This window comes from Pan paniscus, chromosome 6 (genome assembly GCF_029289425.2).
Source record: "Pan paniscus chromosome 6, NHGRI_mPanPan1-v2.0_pri, whole genome shotgun sequence".
Lineage (NCBI taxonomy): Eukaryota > Metazoa > Chordata > Mammalia > Primates > Hominidae > Pan > Pan paniscus.
In genome coordinates, this window is record NC_073255.2 from 116,855,766 (window position 1) to 116,872,206 (window position 16,441).

General features: G+C 50.5%; 1 protein-coding gene across 13 annotated transcripts in view; it reads left to right on the forward strand.

Annotated features, from left to right (window-relative positions):
• TRRAP (transformation/transcription domain associated protein) overlaps window positions 1-12,049 on the forward strand; it is a 136,256-nt gene extending 124,207 nt beyond the window's left edge. For all 13 annotated transcript variants that reach the window (XM_034964495.3, XM_034964499.3, XM_034964498.3 and 10 more), the window contains 6 exons: window positions 3,472-3,697; window positions 4,413-4,630; window positions 7,184-7,368; window positions 9,862-10,065; window positions 10,151-10,345; window positions 10,881-12,049. In XM_034964495.3, the coding sequence (XP_034820386.1) occupies window positions 3,472-3,697; window positions 4,413-4,630; window positions 7,184-7,368; window positions 9,862-10,065; window positions 10,151-10,345; window positions 10,881-11,165 (1,313 nt within the window). In that variant the 3' untranslated portion in view covers window positions 11,166-12,049. The remainder of the gene's footprint in view (window positions 1-3,471; window positions 3,698-4,412; window positions 4,631-7,183; window positions 7,369-9,861; window positions 10,066-10,150; window positions 10,346-10,880) is intronic.
• The last annotated feature ends 4,392 nt before the right edge of the window (window positions 12,050-16,441 follow it).

Sequence of the window (16,441 nt, forward strand, 5' to 3'; positions counted from 1 at the left end):
AGGAGCAGGGCCCACACCTTTCCCTTCCTCATCAGCACCCTGAAGGGTCGTGGCCAGGCTGGGCTGGAGGCATCCTGTCTCGAGTTTGGGGGATCGAAGCCCACTGAGCAGTCCTGGCCCGGCCCTCTTCTCTGCCTTGCACGCCCAGAGTGTGGTCCCTACCATACCTTCCAGCCGCCCTGCAGTGCCCAACTTAGCGCTTTTGTAATGATCTTTGCCACGTTCTTTCTTCACTGATGGGTTAAATCATAGACTAAGTGGTTCACATGTGTGGTATTTAAAGAATCTCCTAAAGACTCATTGTGTCCTAGATGACACAGTTAATATTAAGTCACATAAAAGAAAATCTTCATCTCCTTAATCGGAAAGGACACTCGACAGCCATGGCTGTGACCAGGGTTGCATCGAGGTTGCATCCAGCTGAAGTGTGGCGTGTGCCCTGCAGTTGCTCCAGGCAGTCTGGGGGCGCAGCTCCCTGTTCGTGATGTGTGGGTTGGGCTTGCCTTAGGTGAACCCACAGCTGAGGGAGGTGCTCTTTGAAAAGTGAAGGGCGAGCCCAGTCCTCCCCGTCTATACGTGAAGCGCTTTCATCTCCTCAGGCTTATTGTGAAGTGTGTGTGATGTGTGGTCTTTCACCCTTCTGAGAACGGAAGAGTCTGAGATGAAAGTTTTATGGAAATCATATTTTACTTAAAAGAAATGGTGGTATTCCGCATGCTTTTATCTTAAAATGTCCACATTATTAAATCAAAAAAGTAGAGAATCAGAAATGGGATAGATCTTCTGGCTTTTGATGTAAAAAAAAATAAAAAATCACAAAACCAAAACTGGAAAAAGTCAGCATGAGGCTCCTGACTCATCTCAAAGTGCAGTGGGTCTCAGACACGCACAGCCAGAGCTCATCCACCTTCCGCTCTCCTGTACACAGGGGAGGCTGTTTCTGTCTCTTTGTCTGTGTTCCGTTCGTGGAATGCAGTCCGATTCTCTAGCAGAGCTGCATGTGTGGGCTGCCAACCACATGTCTGTAAAGAGGTGGAAGAAAGCTCAGAAATGGCGCACTCCATTTATCCCACGGAAATGAAGACTTCCATTCATGTGGGAACTGGTACACAAATATTCAGAGCCTTTGTTACTTTATTTGTAATAGCTCGAAACTGGAAACCATGCAGATGCCCTTTCAGAAGGTATTGAATACATTAGAAACACCTCAGCAATGAGGAGTTAATTATTGATACACAGTAACGCGGGTGAACCTCCAGGAAATCATGCTGAGTGCAAAAAGCCAACTTGGATGTGTACTGAGGGATTCTTAATTGTGAAATACCACAGTGGAGACGGAGAAGAGATTCATGCTGGCCAGGTGTTCAGGATGCAGGGGAGAGGCGGGGGGGTGGGGTGGGGGGGTGGGTGGTAGCTGTGAAGGGCAGCCAAGGGCATCCCGTGCTGATGGTGCAGCTCAGCAACTGATTGTGCTGGTGGCTCTGTGAGGCCACACAGTGACAGAGGTGTGCGCATGCATACGCACACATGTGCACACACGCATACGCACACATGTGCACACACACACGTGCACACATAACTGGTGAAGTCTGAATCAGCTCTTCAGCTCTTTGGACTGTGCCAATGTCACTTTTTGGTGTTGGCATCGCACTGGGTTGCATAGGATGCTGGTGTGGGAGGAAGAGAGTTAGGAGTACATGGGACTTTCTGTATATTTTGTTTGCATCCTGTTGTGAATCTCTAGGAATTTCAGAATAAAAGTTAAAAAGAGATCAGGCATGAGCTTGGCAGCACGTTCTTGGTCCAGCGTGGAGAGGGAACAATGAGGTGGCCTGCGTCCTTGGCGGTGGCCTCTGTCTCTCGCGGCTCTGCTGGGGGATCTCACCTTGGTGCACAGCAGCCTCTCCAGCCACCTGCCTGTGTGGAGTCCTGGCACTGTGAGGAATGCAGAGGAGGGAGGTGCCACAGAGCTTAAAATGAAAGGGAAACCAGACAAGTGCTATGAAAAAAAAACACACACACACAAAATACATTGGCTTTCATGAAACCGATGACATTTGTGGACAGCCAAGTTCAGACGTGGTCAGGAATAGGCCACTCGTATAGCTGGGTGTTATCACGCGTGGGCAGGGATGGTCAGGCCACTTGAATAGCTGGGTGTTATGCCCAGCGCCTCATGTGCGCTGCCTCGTTTAATTTCATCCTTTCGGGGCAGGTGTTAAATTATTCCCGTTCCTATACCACGGGTTAGAAAAGTGAGGCCCTAAGAGGTTCAGCGGCGTGCTCCAAGCTCTAAGCTGGCATGTCTCCCGCCACGACTCAGCCAGCATTCCATTTGGGCTCAGGACGCCGGCCCTGGGGACGGTGCCTCCTCGTGGCTCCCCCAGGGCCCCTGCTTTGCTGCAGTTTTGGTTGGGTTCGTCCTGACCTCCAGTCGCCCTGGTGAGTTAGGGTGACGAGGCTCCTTCCAGCACTGGCGCTCGTCTGGGAGGAAGTCGAGGCGTTCTACAGAAAGACATTTTAATATGAGTGACCTGAGAAATATATTAACCAGGGATTTTTGAATTGCTTCAGTGAAAAATGTTTTTGGCTTTTGCCATTTTGGTATCCTGCATTAGTTCCTTCTCATGGCTCATTTAGGATCTATCTCCTGGGTGGTCGTTTCCATTGCCTTAGGCTCACTTTGATTACAATATCAGCTTTGACACGAGACCTTAGGGCTCCGTGTGACACTTGTGCTCAGAGGCGGGATTGCCGTTGGATGCTGGTCTTCAGGTCCTGGTGACACGGGCTCCTGGTTGTTGGGTTTCACAGGCCGCCCTCAGGCTCCTGTGTCTCCCAGGGCCCCAGCCTCACACACTGAGGTAGACGTTGCCTCAACGGCATTGTTCCCGGAAGGGCCTGTGGGGTTGGGGATGGGGTTTCAGGCTGGTGGTTCCTCTCTTCCTCTTCCTCTCCACGCGGTGGGAGGTCCCTGACGGGGCTTCTCTTGTTCTGTCAGCCTCTTCGGGAGCAAGGGACATAAAATGTTTTGCTCCACACCATGTATAAAACGTGTAATTCGGCCGGGCGTAGTGGTTCACGCCTGTAATCCCAGCACTTTGGGAGGCTGAGGTGGGCGGATCATCTGAGGTCGGGAGTTCAAGACCAGCCTGGCCAACATGGTGAAACCCTGTCTCTACTAAAAATACAAAAGAAAAAGAAATTGGCCAAGCCTGGTGGCGGGTGCCTGTAATCCCAGCTACTCGGGAGGCTGAGGCGGGAGAATCACTGAAACCCGGGAGGCGGACATTGCAGTGAGCTGAGATCGCACCACTGTACTCCAGCCAGGGCAACAAGAGTGAAACTTCATCTCAAAACAAACAAACAAAACATGTAATTCGTAGCTGGTAGGGGCTTGAGCGTTTTTTGCAGTGAATTAGAACTGGCCCAGATGACTAAAAACGTTTTTAATCATGTTTTACCTTTAAGATTTTGACTTCAGCGTTCCAGGATCCATGAAGCTTCATAATCTTATTTCTAAGTTGAAAAAGTGGATCAAAATCTTGGAGGCCAAGACCAAGCAACTCCCCAAATTCTTCCTCATAGAGGAAAAGTGCCGGTTCTTGAGCAATTTCTCGGCACAGACAGCTGAAGTGGAAATTCCCGGGGAGTTTCTGATGCCAAAGCCAACGCATTATTACATCAAGATTGCACGGTGAGTGGGCCAGCCTGGCAGGTGGAACTAACCCATGGCGCCCATGGACATGGAGCCCCATGGGAGCTCCAGGGTGGACCCTGTGGGGAATTTTGGACACAGATTCCCTGACATGGGAGAACGTAAGATGATTCTGGAATGTAAGTGGTCAGGCACTTTACGAGTTCTGCCCGCGCTGACTGGTTAGCTGTCCTGAGTGCAGTCTGGGTTTTCATTCAGCAGACCTTCTTCCGAGTCACCATAGGACTTGACAAAACAGTGTGTGTCCCACTCTTTTAAATCCTCGAAGCACAGTATTAAGGCAGAATCAGACGATTGTAGCATTTCCTAGAGTGTGCTGCATCTCATTTGAAATGCGGAAAGGGCTTTGAAGAGGTTTCTCTTAACAAAAAGTGTGTTTCGTCTTTATTTCTGAACCAGACACAGCTCTGCTTTTCTATATGTCCAGAGTTTAGTTGCCCTTTCCTCCAAATCTGGCTCCTGTCCTGGCCAGCTGTCCCTCCTCCTTGACTTCCGTCCGTGGCTGCTGAATTGAAAATATTGTGACTCATTTACACCGCATCAGGGTGAGGCAGGGTACAAATAAATTGATAAACGACCGCTGGCCTACACAGTCCGTTTTCCCGTGACAGTTCGGACATTCCTAGCTTCTTCTCAAGACAAGGACTGGTAGCAGAGATGCAGGGCATGTCCTCATGGCTTCTCGCTCTGGCAGGTTCATGCCCCGGGTAGAGATTGTGCAGAAGCACAACACTGCAGCCCGGCGGCTGTACATCCGGGGACACAACGGCAAGATCTACCCATACCTCGTCATGAACGACGCCTGCCTCACAGAGTCACGGCGAGAGGAGCGTGTGTTGCAGCTGCTGCGTCTGCTGAACCCCTGTTTGGAAAAGAGAAAGGAGACCACCAAGAGGCACTTGTTTTTCACAGGTAGGGTTGAGAGCCACACCTTGCTGGGTGCACAGGCAGCTTCACAGGTGGGGATGAGAGCCACACCTCGTGAGGTGCACAGGCAGCTCACGTTAGCCTTTGAGGTTCCAGCTGCGTCAGCAGAGAATGTTGTAGTCTGTGCTGACCAGGGAAGGCCTCAGGAAGAGGAGCAGCTCCGGGCCTTCAGGCTTCTCACTGAGAGATGAGAGCTGTGTCCACCTTTCCTCTAAGGCAAGCTTGTCCAACCTGCGGGCTCCATGCGGCCCACGATGCCTTTGAATGTGGTTCGACACAAATTCGTCAACTTTCTTAGAACATTATGAGATTTCTTTTTCTTTTTTTTTTCTTTTTTAGCTCATCACCTGTCGTGTCAGTGTATTTTATGTGTGGCCCGAGACAGTTCTTCCAATGTGGCCCAGGGAAGCCAAAAGATTGGACATCCCTGTTCTAAGGTCTTTTGCACTCTACGGAGTGGGCCCTTGGGAGAGCTGGCGCCTCTCAGTGGGTGCTGCCGGTTTTGCTTCTCCTCCTGGGAACCCAGGCTGCTGGGAGGAGAAGTGAAACCGCCCCGGCCGAGCCTGGGCGCCAGCGGGGCAGCAGCATGCATCAGGTTTCCAGCGCGCCTCGAGCTGCTTCACACGCTGCACTCTGGGCCCTCCCTGAATTTCATTCCTGGGTGAAACGCAGGACTCGGGAAAGTCTAGCTGCCCTGTTAAGGCCACAGAAATTGCCAGGGGGACACAAATAGCTGATAAGCAACCTCTGAATGAAGTCTTTGTCACTGAGTTATCGTGAGTGGCCTGATTGTACCGGCACGTAGTTGAGATGCTTATAATGTTATCCAGAGAAGAGAGCCACTTTGATGACTTTTTAGCATGTAATCTCTGAAGTCGGGAGCCTGCTGCAATGTATGTTATCTAGTCCTTTATGGAACTTTCTTTTGCCACCAAAGCTGTGATCAGCCCCTTTTGACCTGAAATCTCTGACCCTTAATTTTTTTATATCTCAAAATAAGATTTTTTTAAAAGCCTAAAGAAAGCTCAAAATGCATCACAGAAAGCTGTGTATGTTTTAACATGTATATAACATGACCTGTAGTGTTGATTCCAGCTGTGGGTTATTGATTTCTCTGCTTCCAAATGCTTGGTCAGCACGGAATGGTGGTCCTAATGTGTGTCCTGGAGTCATTTGGGGATTTCTTTATGGGTAGACGCCAGGACAGCAAGCCATCAGCTGTGGCTTAACTGACATTAGACAGAATCAGCCACTTGGTTCACAGAAGTCAGAATCATCTGTGTGCACTTCACGTGCCCCTGACTCCACGTCAGGGGTTACAGTGGCTGGGACACAGCTGCCACTGGGACCCTCACCGGGCAGGCTTAATCTGCCATCTTCTGGAAATCTTTCAGCTCCCTCCAACTTTATTGCAACAAGATATCTGAATATTCCCTGAACCTAGTATCTTCACAAAGTATTATCTCATTTAATCCACAAACAACCCTATGGGGTAGGTACTATTATCCCACTTTTGGAAGAGAAACTGCACACAAGTCTGGTGCTGCTCCCCAAGGTGACGTCACTGGGGAGACAGGCTCTGGAGTGGTCGCCCAGCACTCCTGCCACCTCCAGCTGACTCAGACCACAGTGGTTTCGGTGCAGGTTAGCATCCTGTCTGGCAGGTCATAGATTAACTGCATCTCCAATACCGAATGGTGATTGGGAACAGAGTACTGGTCACCATTTGTGGACAGGGATTTACACATTAATGGGGCTAGACGATCAGGTTGATGCTGGTTGCTTTCCTTATGTGGACAGAACACAGAAGATGACCTGAGGGATGATTTTCCTCCTCCAAAGATGGGGCACAGCCGTCCTAGGTGCTGAAAGACAAGTTTGCATCATTAGACAGCAGCTGTCTCAGAGCAGGAAAGCCAGACTCTTCCCATAGACTCTGATTAAGGAAAGCCTCTAAGAGTGAGCATTTGGCAGAGTCTATTTTTTTTTATTTTTATTTTTTTGAGACGGAGTTTCACTCTCTCATTCAGGCTGGGGTGCAGTGGCGCAATCTCAGTTCACTGCCACCTCCACCTCCTGGGTTCAAGCAATTCTCCTGCCTCAGCCTCCCGAGTAGCTGGGACTACAGGTGCGCACCACCACGCCTGGCTAATTTTTGCATTTTTAGTAGAGATGGGGTTTTGCCATGTTGGCCAGGCTGGTCTCAAACTCCTGACCTCATGTGATCCACCCACCTTGGCCTCCCAAAGTGCTGGGATTACAGGCGTGAGCCACCGTGTCCGGCCAAGATGTCTTTTTAAGATTGCCTTCTAAAGCATTTCTGTTTGTGGATACAAGGTGACGATCAGTTCGTGCCGTCAGAGCCTCATGCCATCTGTTGAGCAAATGGATGGTGCATGACCACCGGGTTCTTCCAGCTAAGCCCCCAAGGCATACAGAGCCGGGTCAGCTCTGCTCCCAGTGGCACTCTGACAGTGGAGCTGAGCACTGGCCCGCGGTCACCCTCAGCCTGCCCCGTTTCTCTTCCTCTCTCCCCAGTGCCCCGGGTTGTGGCGGTTTCCCCACAGATGCGCCTCGTGGAGGACAACCCCTCTTCACTTTCCCTTGTGGAGATCTACAAGCAGCGCTGCACCAAGAAGGGCATCGAGCATGACAACCCCATCTCCCGTTACTATGACCGGCTGGCTACGGTGCAGGCGCGGGGAACCCAAGCCAGCCACCAGGTAGCAGTGGGGCCGGGCCGGGGGCCGAGCTGCCGCCTGCAGCCCTCCTGTGTGGGGCAGTGCCTGGAGACAGGGGTGTTTAGGAGATGAACAGGCATTTGTTGGGGGCCACCTCTGTCATTTAAAGTAACTTTATTAGACTCATGAGATGGTGGAAATGAGACAGCTATTGACCTTGGTGAGAGGACACTTGTCGTGGACGGTTTGTTATGACCAGACACGGGTCAGTCCTCGACCTTGGAGAGGCCCCTTGTCCTCTGCCTGTACTTACAAAGAAGCGCCGAAATTAGAATTTTAAAGTAAGTTTCTGGCAGGCTCACTTGACAGCCACACCTGATCTGAGGTGATGGGAGGCTGTTCACAGGCTTCATTCATCCACTTCATGTTCCCGTTCACCTGGTCTGCTGCTGGAGGTGTTAGGCAATGTGCAGCATGTGTGCTGTTTTCTAAAATACAAAAAGCGACAGACTCTGGAGTGCATGGGGCCCAGCTGTTTCGGTTGCCTGAGCCCGGAGCATGGTGCCCACAGGAGTCTTGGGTGGCCCTGGCCTGCAGCCCCTCGGAGGTGCAGAGGCCCCTCATTCACCTGCACGTTTTTGCCCTTGGTAGGAGGCAGGGCAGGTATGGGCTTTAGGTGGGGAGATTTTTGGGGGATTGTGTGGGGCACCCAGGGGCAGCTGTTTTGGCCTCTCCCTGGGTGCCCCGTGGTCCTTTCTATGGGTCCCAAGAAGGAGAGACCACAGAGGTGGATGCTGTGACCTTGTCCCGAGTCACCCAGGGACTTGTTCCAGTTCTCCTGGCTCCTGGAGGACTTAGTTTGGTTGAGGAAGGTTGAGCCCATGGTGTACTCTGTGGCCCAGGGCACGGCAGGGCCCGAGGTGTTCCAGGCTGCAGCATCAGGTGCAGCCTCCAGCTCTGTGCAGGCAGAGGCATGGATCCCTGTTTCTGATCAGCCTCTGTTGACAGAGTTCATGGCCTCTCTTGGGAATTGACACCAGGGCTTTTTTGTGGCACAGGCCATGGCCTGGTCATTCTGTGGACGATGGGCAGTTCTGAGGTATTTGCAGGAGAGGAATGGATTATATTCTTAAGGCGACATTAACTTTCGACAGCGTGGAAGCCAGTGACAAATACGTGCTGACCTCAGAGTCATCCTGTTTCTAAACAGCGTGAGTGACCAACTAGGCAGTTTGTTCCAGCTTAGCAGCTGCCAGGGCCTATAGGCAGAGGGAGATGCCCACAGCACAGAGGAATCCAGCTTCAGAGCCGCTTCCTCCTCTTGTTTATTTTGTTATTTATTCTACTCCTTCATTCTTCTCTCTCTTTTTTTTTTTTTTTTTTTTTAAAGATAGAAGTTTCGCTGTTGTTGCCCAGGCTGGAGTGCAATGGCGCGATCTCGGCTCACCGCATCCTCCGCCTCCTGGGTTCAAGCGATTCTTCTGCCTCAGCCTCCTGAGTAGCTGGGATTATAGGTGCCTGTGACCACGCCTGGCTAATTTTTGTATTTTTAGGAGAGACGGGGTTTCACCATGTTGGCCAGGCTGGTCTCGAACTCCTGACCTCGTGATCCACCCACCTTGGCCTCCCAAAGCGCTGGGATTACAGGCGTGAGCCACCATGCCCAGCCCAGCCTTTTTTGTTTTGTTTTGTTTTTTAACTAAATAAAAAAGCTCCTCCAGACTGTTGTAAGCCTTTAATTTCTAGAGTTCTGACAAAGTTGATTTTGATGGTTTTGCCAGCATTCTCACTGCTTAAGGAGCAGATTTTGGAACTCCTTTGTAGTCTCAGAAGTGCTTCTTCCCATTTGACGGATGAGGAAACAAACAAACTGCATGTGTCGCCGGTGGCCTCCCTTGTTCTTGCCGGCAGAAGGGCCTGGTTTCTCACAGCCATTCCCACGGAGCACGTGGGTAGGACTAAGCTGGGAAAAGACCCCGTAGATGGCCTGTACCAGATGGTCGAACGGGAAGTCCATTAACTGAGTGAACTCTTACTGAGTTGGTGATGTCTGCAGTAGTCTATGAGTCTCTAGTACAGAGTTCAGTCTCTCGTGTGGTGTGTGTGGTTAGACCAGCTCCTTCAGTTTGTGAAACATCTGTCATTAGTATAAAGTCTTGGTTGGAAGTGGTGCTGCTGTTGTCCGGCTGTTGTGTTCTGTTAATTGGCCTGATATATTCCATAGTCAGCAAGGGTGGAAGTGTTCAGATATTTACCTGCATTCTTGTCAGGTATCGCGTATCAGGTAACTGCAGCTTTGACACAGACCAGCCGCATTGGTGCTTTAGAGCAGACAGCGGCGAACCCTGGAGGAAAACAGCCGTCTTGTGCCTCCTCGCCTTCAGTCTCCTAACAATGCGTGCGTTAAATCTGTCACCAGCATTTACAGAATTTACTCTTGGTGCTAAGTTAAAGAGGAATTGCAATTTGAGAATTTTTCTTTTCCAAAAAAAATCAGTGAGTGAGATGGGAGTGTCATGGAGCGCTGTGTTTCAGGTCCTCCGCGACATCCTCAAGGAGGTTCAGAGTAACATGGTGCCGCGCAGCATGCTCAAGGAGTGGGCGCTGCACACCTTCCCCAATGCCACGGACTACTGGACGTTCCGGAAGATGTTCACCATCCAGCTGGCTCTGATAGGCTTCGCGGAATTCGTCCTGCATTTAAATAGACTCAACCCCGAGATGTTACAGATCGCTCAGGTAACCTGCTTTGAACAGCCAGATCCTCTCCTCGTGACATCGCCTTTCTGCTGAAGTTCCTAAAGTGTCTCCTTCTGAAATTTAGGACACTGGCAAACTGAATGTTGCCTACTTTCGATTTGACATAAACGACGCGACTGGAGACCTGGATGCCAACCGTCCTGTCCCATTTCGACTCACGCCCAACATTTCTGAGTTTCTGACCACCATCGGGGTCTCCGGCCCGTTGACAGCGTCCATGATTGCGGTCGCCCGGTGCTTCGCCCAGCCAAACTTTAAGGTGGGTCTCCGCGTCGTCCTATCACAGGCGCAGGCTAGAGCCAATCAGATGCCCACGCGTCACGGCCTTGCAGGAGCTGCTGATCTGCCTCACAGGCTCTGCGCTCTCCACAGTGGCCAGCACCCCTGTGTGTTATGTCCTTTGCTGTGAGGGCAAGGGATGGTTTTCTCTTTGGTTCACTCTTGTCTGTAATGCTTGGAGCGGGCCTGCCTGACACTCGGCAGATGCCGGAAGGTGTCAAGTGAACAAATAAACAGATTGGGCCTCGGTCGCAGCATGGCCGCCTTTGTCATCTAGGTCCGCGCTGCCCAACACTGAGGCCTTCTGGCTGCTGCTCCAAGTGGAGGAAGGGATTTGTCCCCCAGCGGCTCCCCCAGCCCGTCCTGAGGGCACACAGCCTGGCCTGGTGCTGAGACTCGACTGGCCCTCGGTGGCCCTGAGCGGCCGCTGTGGTTGAGTCCCACCTTGTTAGGAAGCTGCCCCTGTGGGCTGTTCTTGGTTAAACACAAGTCGTCTCGTTCTCTCCCTCACGCAGGTGGATGGCATTCTGAAAACGGTTCTCCGGGACGAGATCATTGCTTGGCACAAAAAAACGCAGGAGGACACGTCCTCTCCTCTCTCGGCCGCCGGGCAGCCAGAGAACATGGACAGCCAGCAACTGGTGTCCCTGGTTCAGAAAGCCGTCACCGCCATCATGACCCGCCTGCACAACCTCGCCCAGTTCGAAGGCGGGGAAAGCAAGGTGAACACCCTGGTGGCCGCGGCAAACAGCCTGGACAATCTGTGCCGCATGGACCCCGCCTGGCACCCCTGGCTGTGACTGTGGCCGCCACGGCTACCCGGAATGTGAAGGGCGCCCCGGGCTCTGAGCCCGCAGCTTTTACGACTTCTCCCTGCCTCGTTCCTTATATTCACAGAAGCCCCATAGTTTCACTGGGTTGCAGTTATTTTCCTGGTAGTTTGCGTGTAAGAGAGGGAGAATATAGTTTTAGAGGAAGCTGAACTATGACGATGCTGGGCGAAGCGGTTGGAAATGGCAGAGCTGAAACTTATTCCAGGCTTTCAAAATAATCTTTTAAGAAGCCAGGATTCTCCGGTCTGGAATTTCTGGGTGAGTCCTTTTTTTATGGTGTCCTCCCTGTGTGAATGTACAGGCGGAACTGTACGAACAGCTCCCTTCCATCCATTTTTAACTCTTTCGGAAATAACACCTCACAGCAGCTTCGTGCTTTTGTACAGACCTTTGTAACAAGTGTACAGAAAACTCATTTTGTTTGAGAAACAGGAGTTGATGAACCCATCATGCTGGTTTTTCTCTGAGCACAAAGTTTTAGGCTGTACACAGCCAGCCTTGGGAATCTTGTTGAGCGTTTGGCGTGGATCCACGGGGCCAGGCCACCCTGCGGGAGCGCCACACGCATCCACTTCGGATTCAGCGGGTGAAGACAGAACTCTGAGAGTCTGCAGGCGGCTCCTGTGCTTTTTATTTCTGGCTCTTCGGATGTCTTCTAGACATTTACTATCATTGCACCTGAAGAAAAAATCACTTTTACCTTCCTAATTTAAAAAGACAAAACAGAAATGTACGTTCCTTCGCTAGCTTTAGTCTTTCTGTTCCCATTTTTATAAATCTGAGCATTGATAATGTTCTATCTAAATTTGTACAGTGTGATTTTTTTTTAGAATAAATATTTTATAAAAGGGTTTATTGTCCCTTGTTTATGTTAAAATGCTTGTTTCCATGAGGGGTTTCTTCCCTCTCAATGTCCCTAGCCCCTTGGGAACCAGAGGCCCCAGAGACAGTGTGGGCTCCTCAGCGTAGCCTCTTGGTGACAGCGTGCGCTGCCTGGGCAGGCACAGTGCTGCTGTGATCACAGGGGAGGCCATGACTTGGCACGTGGGAAGCCAGCTCAGAGCATATTCAGTCAAGTTGATGAGGAATGGCGGCCCAACCTCAGCAGCAGGTCGGCGTGCGGGACTCTCAGAATGGCGGCCCGATCTCAGCAGCGGGTCGGCATGCCAGACTCTCGGAGCCCTCAGCTATCTTCATGTGTTTCAGGACTGCTGCCATGTAACGTGTGTGTGGAGCGTGTGCGGAGTGTACCCGAAGCATGCCCGGAGGCTCAGCATGAAGCACTCTGTACCCAGCTCTACCTCCTCATTGTCCTTCATCCAGTGTGTACCTTCAGCCAGGCCTGCCCTCGTGTGGGAGGGGCAGTCCCCAAGGAGCACCACGCCATGATGTCAGAAACATCTTCTTCGAGGAAGATGGCCCTTTACAGGCCCCAGGGGACGGGGGCAGCACGGAGCCCTCTCTGGACCTCTGCCGCAGGCCACAGAACTTTCTCCAGCCCTTGACTCTCCTTGCCTTTCATTTACCCTCCATTGTTCCAGGCTACCACGGAATGATGATTACAGCTGAGTTTACCCAAATCCCACCACAGGGTCAAATGAAAGGGCCTTGACAAGATGTCCCTTGGCAGCTTGAGATCGCAGTTGTGTTGCTGGGTTATGGCCTGGGTACAGGCTGGTTTGCAGTGGGCGGTACTGGCAGCTACCATCAAGGTCTCTGTGCTGGGCTCCAGCCCTCAGCCCAGAGGGGTGGTTCCCCACTTTATAGAGAGGGGGTTTCCAGCTCACAGAAGGTGAGAAGCTTGTCCCAGGCCTGGATTAGCTGTGGAGAAACTGGGAGGGAAGCCCGTCCAGCCTGATTCCAAGCCCACATGCTGCTCACAGGTCAAGGCCAAGGGACTAATTTTTGCCAGTCTGACTGGACTCAAGTTACTTCCCAGTTCCTTGCAGAGAGCTGCCTTTGTAAGACGGTGTCTTGGGTTCTGGAATGATGGGAGCCGTGCTTTGCAAATGAGGAGTGATTGCGTGCTCATCTGGCAGCTGGTGGGTGTCCTGCTGGCGTCAGGCCTGAGCGGTGACCGTGCTCCTCTGATTGTCCTCACTGCGTGTGACAAGGCCTGGGCCACTGTGTGAGTCATCTTGCGCTCCATGAAGCCTCGTATCTGTGCAGATGTGTGGGTGGCGTTAGCGGGTTGGGGGACATTTGTCTTTCACACTGGAGAATGGGAGTCTGAAGCTACTGGTGAGGAAGAGGCCCGGCCTGCTGCCAGGTTCACCCACACCTTCCCCCTGGTTGTTGGGAAAACCAACCTTGGAATGGCCAAGGCAGGAGATAGCACCTCCCCAGTGAAGATCCAGGAGCTCTCATGAGCTCCACGTGGAAAGATCAAGGATCTGGAGTCTGGAGCCCTTCAGGCAGCAACTCAGTGACCATGAACCTCAGCTCTGTCCACCCGGCACAGCATTGCTGGGAGCTGGACCCGGGAGGCTGCCGGCTCCAGAGTGAGGAGGGTCCAGACCATGCAGACAATATGCCCTTTTTCTCCAAACACCATTTCAAGGTAAGTGCTATGATCAGACTTCTTTTTATTCTTGTGGTAAGATATGTATAACATCAAATTTACCATTTTGATGAATTTTAAGTACACAGTTGAGTGGCATTATGCACCTTCGTTGTGCAGCAATCACCAGCATCCATCTCCAGAACTTTTACATCTTCCTATCTGGAAAAATCTGTCCTCATTAAACACTCAATCCCCATCAGCCCTCCCCTCCGCCCCTGCCAACTACCATTCTAATTTCTGTCTCTGTGAATTTGATGACTCTAAGGACCTCATGTAAGTGGAATCATACAATATTTGTCTTTTTCTGACTGTTTTTTGTTTGTTTTTGTTTTGAGACGGAGTTTCACTGTCGTGGCCCAGGCTGGAGTGCAGTGGCACGATCTCGGCTCACCGCAACCTCCGCCTTCCAGGTTCAAGCGATTCTCCTGCCTCAGCTTCCTGAGTAACTGGGATTTCAGGCCCCCGCCACCACACCCGGCTAATTTTTGTATTTTTAGTAGAGACGGGGTTTCACCATGTTGGCCAGGCTGGTCTTGAACTACTGACCTCAGGCGATCCACCCACTTCGGCCTCCCAAAGTGTTGGGATTACAGGCATGAGCCGCAGCACCCAGGCTTTTGTGACTGTTTTATTTCGCTTAGCATAATGACCTCAAGGTTCATCCATGCTGCAGCGTGTCAGACTCTCCTTCCTTTTTTAAGGCTGAATTGCATTGCGTTGCCTGTGTAGACATTTTGTTTGTTCGTTCATCTGCTGATGGGTACTTGGCTTCTCTCTCTCTTGTCCACTATGAATAATGCTCCTCTGAACATAGGCATACAAATATTTGTTCAATTTCCTACTTTTAGTTCTTTGGTTATCTACCCAGAAGTAGGCTTGCTGGATCATATAGGAATTCTATCTTTAATTATTTGAGGAACTGCCATGCTGTTTTCCATAGCAGCTGTATCATGTTACGTTCCCACCAGCAATAGGTAAGGTTTTCTGTGTCTTCACGTTCTTGCCAACACTTGCAATGTTCTGTTTTTTTGTTTGGTGGTGGTGGTGGTTGTTGTTTTGAGATGGAGTCTCGCTCTGTCACCCAGGCTGGAATGCAGTGACACGATCTCAGCTCACTGCAAGCTCTGCCTCCCGGGTTCATGCCATTCTCCTGCTTCAGCCTCCCGAGTAGCTGGGACTACAGGTGCCCGCCACCACGCCTGGCTAATTTTTTGTATTTTTAGTAGAGATGGGGTTTCACCTTGTTAGCCAGGATGGTCTCGATCTCCTGACCTCATGTGATCCGCCCACCTTGGCCTCCCAAAGTGCTGGGATTACAGGCGTGAACCACCACGCCCGGCTGTTTTTTTGTTGTTGTTGTTGTTGTTTTATGACATCCATCCTAATGGGCATGAAGTGGTACTTCACTGTGGTTTTGATTTGCATTTCCCTAGTGATGAGTGAAGTTGAGCAGCTTTTCATATGCTTGTGAGCCAGTCATATATCTTCTTTGGAGATGTGTCAATTCTAGTCCGTTACCCGTTTTTCAATTGAGTTGTTTTTGTTGTTGAGTTACAGTTCTTTATATAGTCTGGATAGTAATCCCTTGGAGATAGATGGTTTACAAATAATTTCTAATATTGTGTGAGTTGCCTTTTCACTCTGTCGATAGTGTCATTTGATGCACAAAAGTTTTTAATTTTGATGCAGTTCAATTTATTTTTCCTTTTGTCGCCTTTGCCTTTCATGTAATGTCAAAACATCATTGCCAAATCTAATCTCATGGAGCTTTTCTCCTATGTAGTCTTCTAAGAGTTTTATAGTTTTAACACTTACTTTAGATCTTTGGTCCACTTTGAAGTTAATTTGTGTATATGCTATAAGCTAAGGGCCCAACTGAATTCTTTTGCTTGTGGATATCTGGTTTTCCCAACATAATTTTGTTGAGAAGACGATCCTGTTGGAAAGGGTGTTGGCATCCCAAAATCAGTTGACGCATATGGTGTGGAGAGTTGATTTCTGGGCTCTCTGTTCTGTTCAGTTGGTCTCTCTGTCTGTCTTTATGCCACCACTACAATGTTTTGCTTACTGTAGCTTTTTACTAAGATTTGAAACCAGGAAGTGTAAATTCTCTTAGTTTGTGCTTCTTTTTCAAGATTGTTCTGGATTTGGGGTCCCCTGCAATTTCATACAAATTTGAGGATTTATTTTTCTGTTTCTGCTAAAATGTTGGGATTTTTTCTTTCTTTCTTTCTTTCTTTTTTTTTTTTTTTTTTGAGACGGAGTCTTGCTGTGTCGCCCAGGCTGGAGTGCAGTGGCGCCATCTCGGCTCAGTGCAACCTCCACCTCTTGGGTTCAAGCGATTCTCCTGCCTCAGCCTCCCAAGTAGCTGGGATTACAGGCGCATGCCACCACGCCCAGCTAGTTTTTGTATTTTTGTAGAGATGGAGTTTCACCATGTTGGCCAGGCTGGTCTTGAACCCCTGACCTCAGGTGATCCACCCGCCTTGGCCTCCCAAAGTGCCGGGATTGCAGGCGTGAGCCACTGCGCCCAGCCCAATGTTGGGATTTTGATAGTGATTGTATTGCACCTATAGATCACTTTGAGTAGTAATGACATCTTAACAATATTTTGGCCAGGTGTGTTGGCTCACACCTGTAATCTCAGCACTTTGGGAGGCTGAGGCAGGAGGATTGCTTG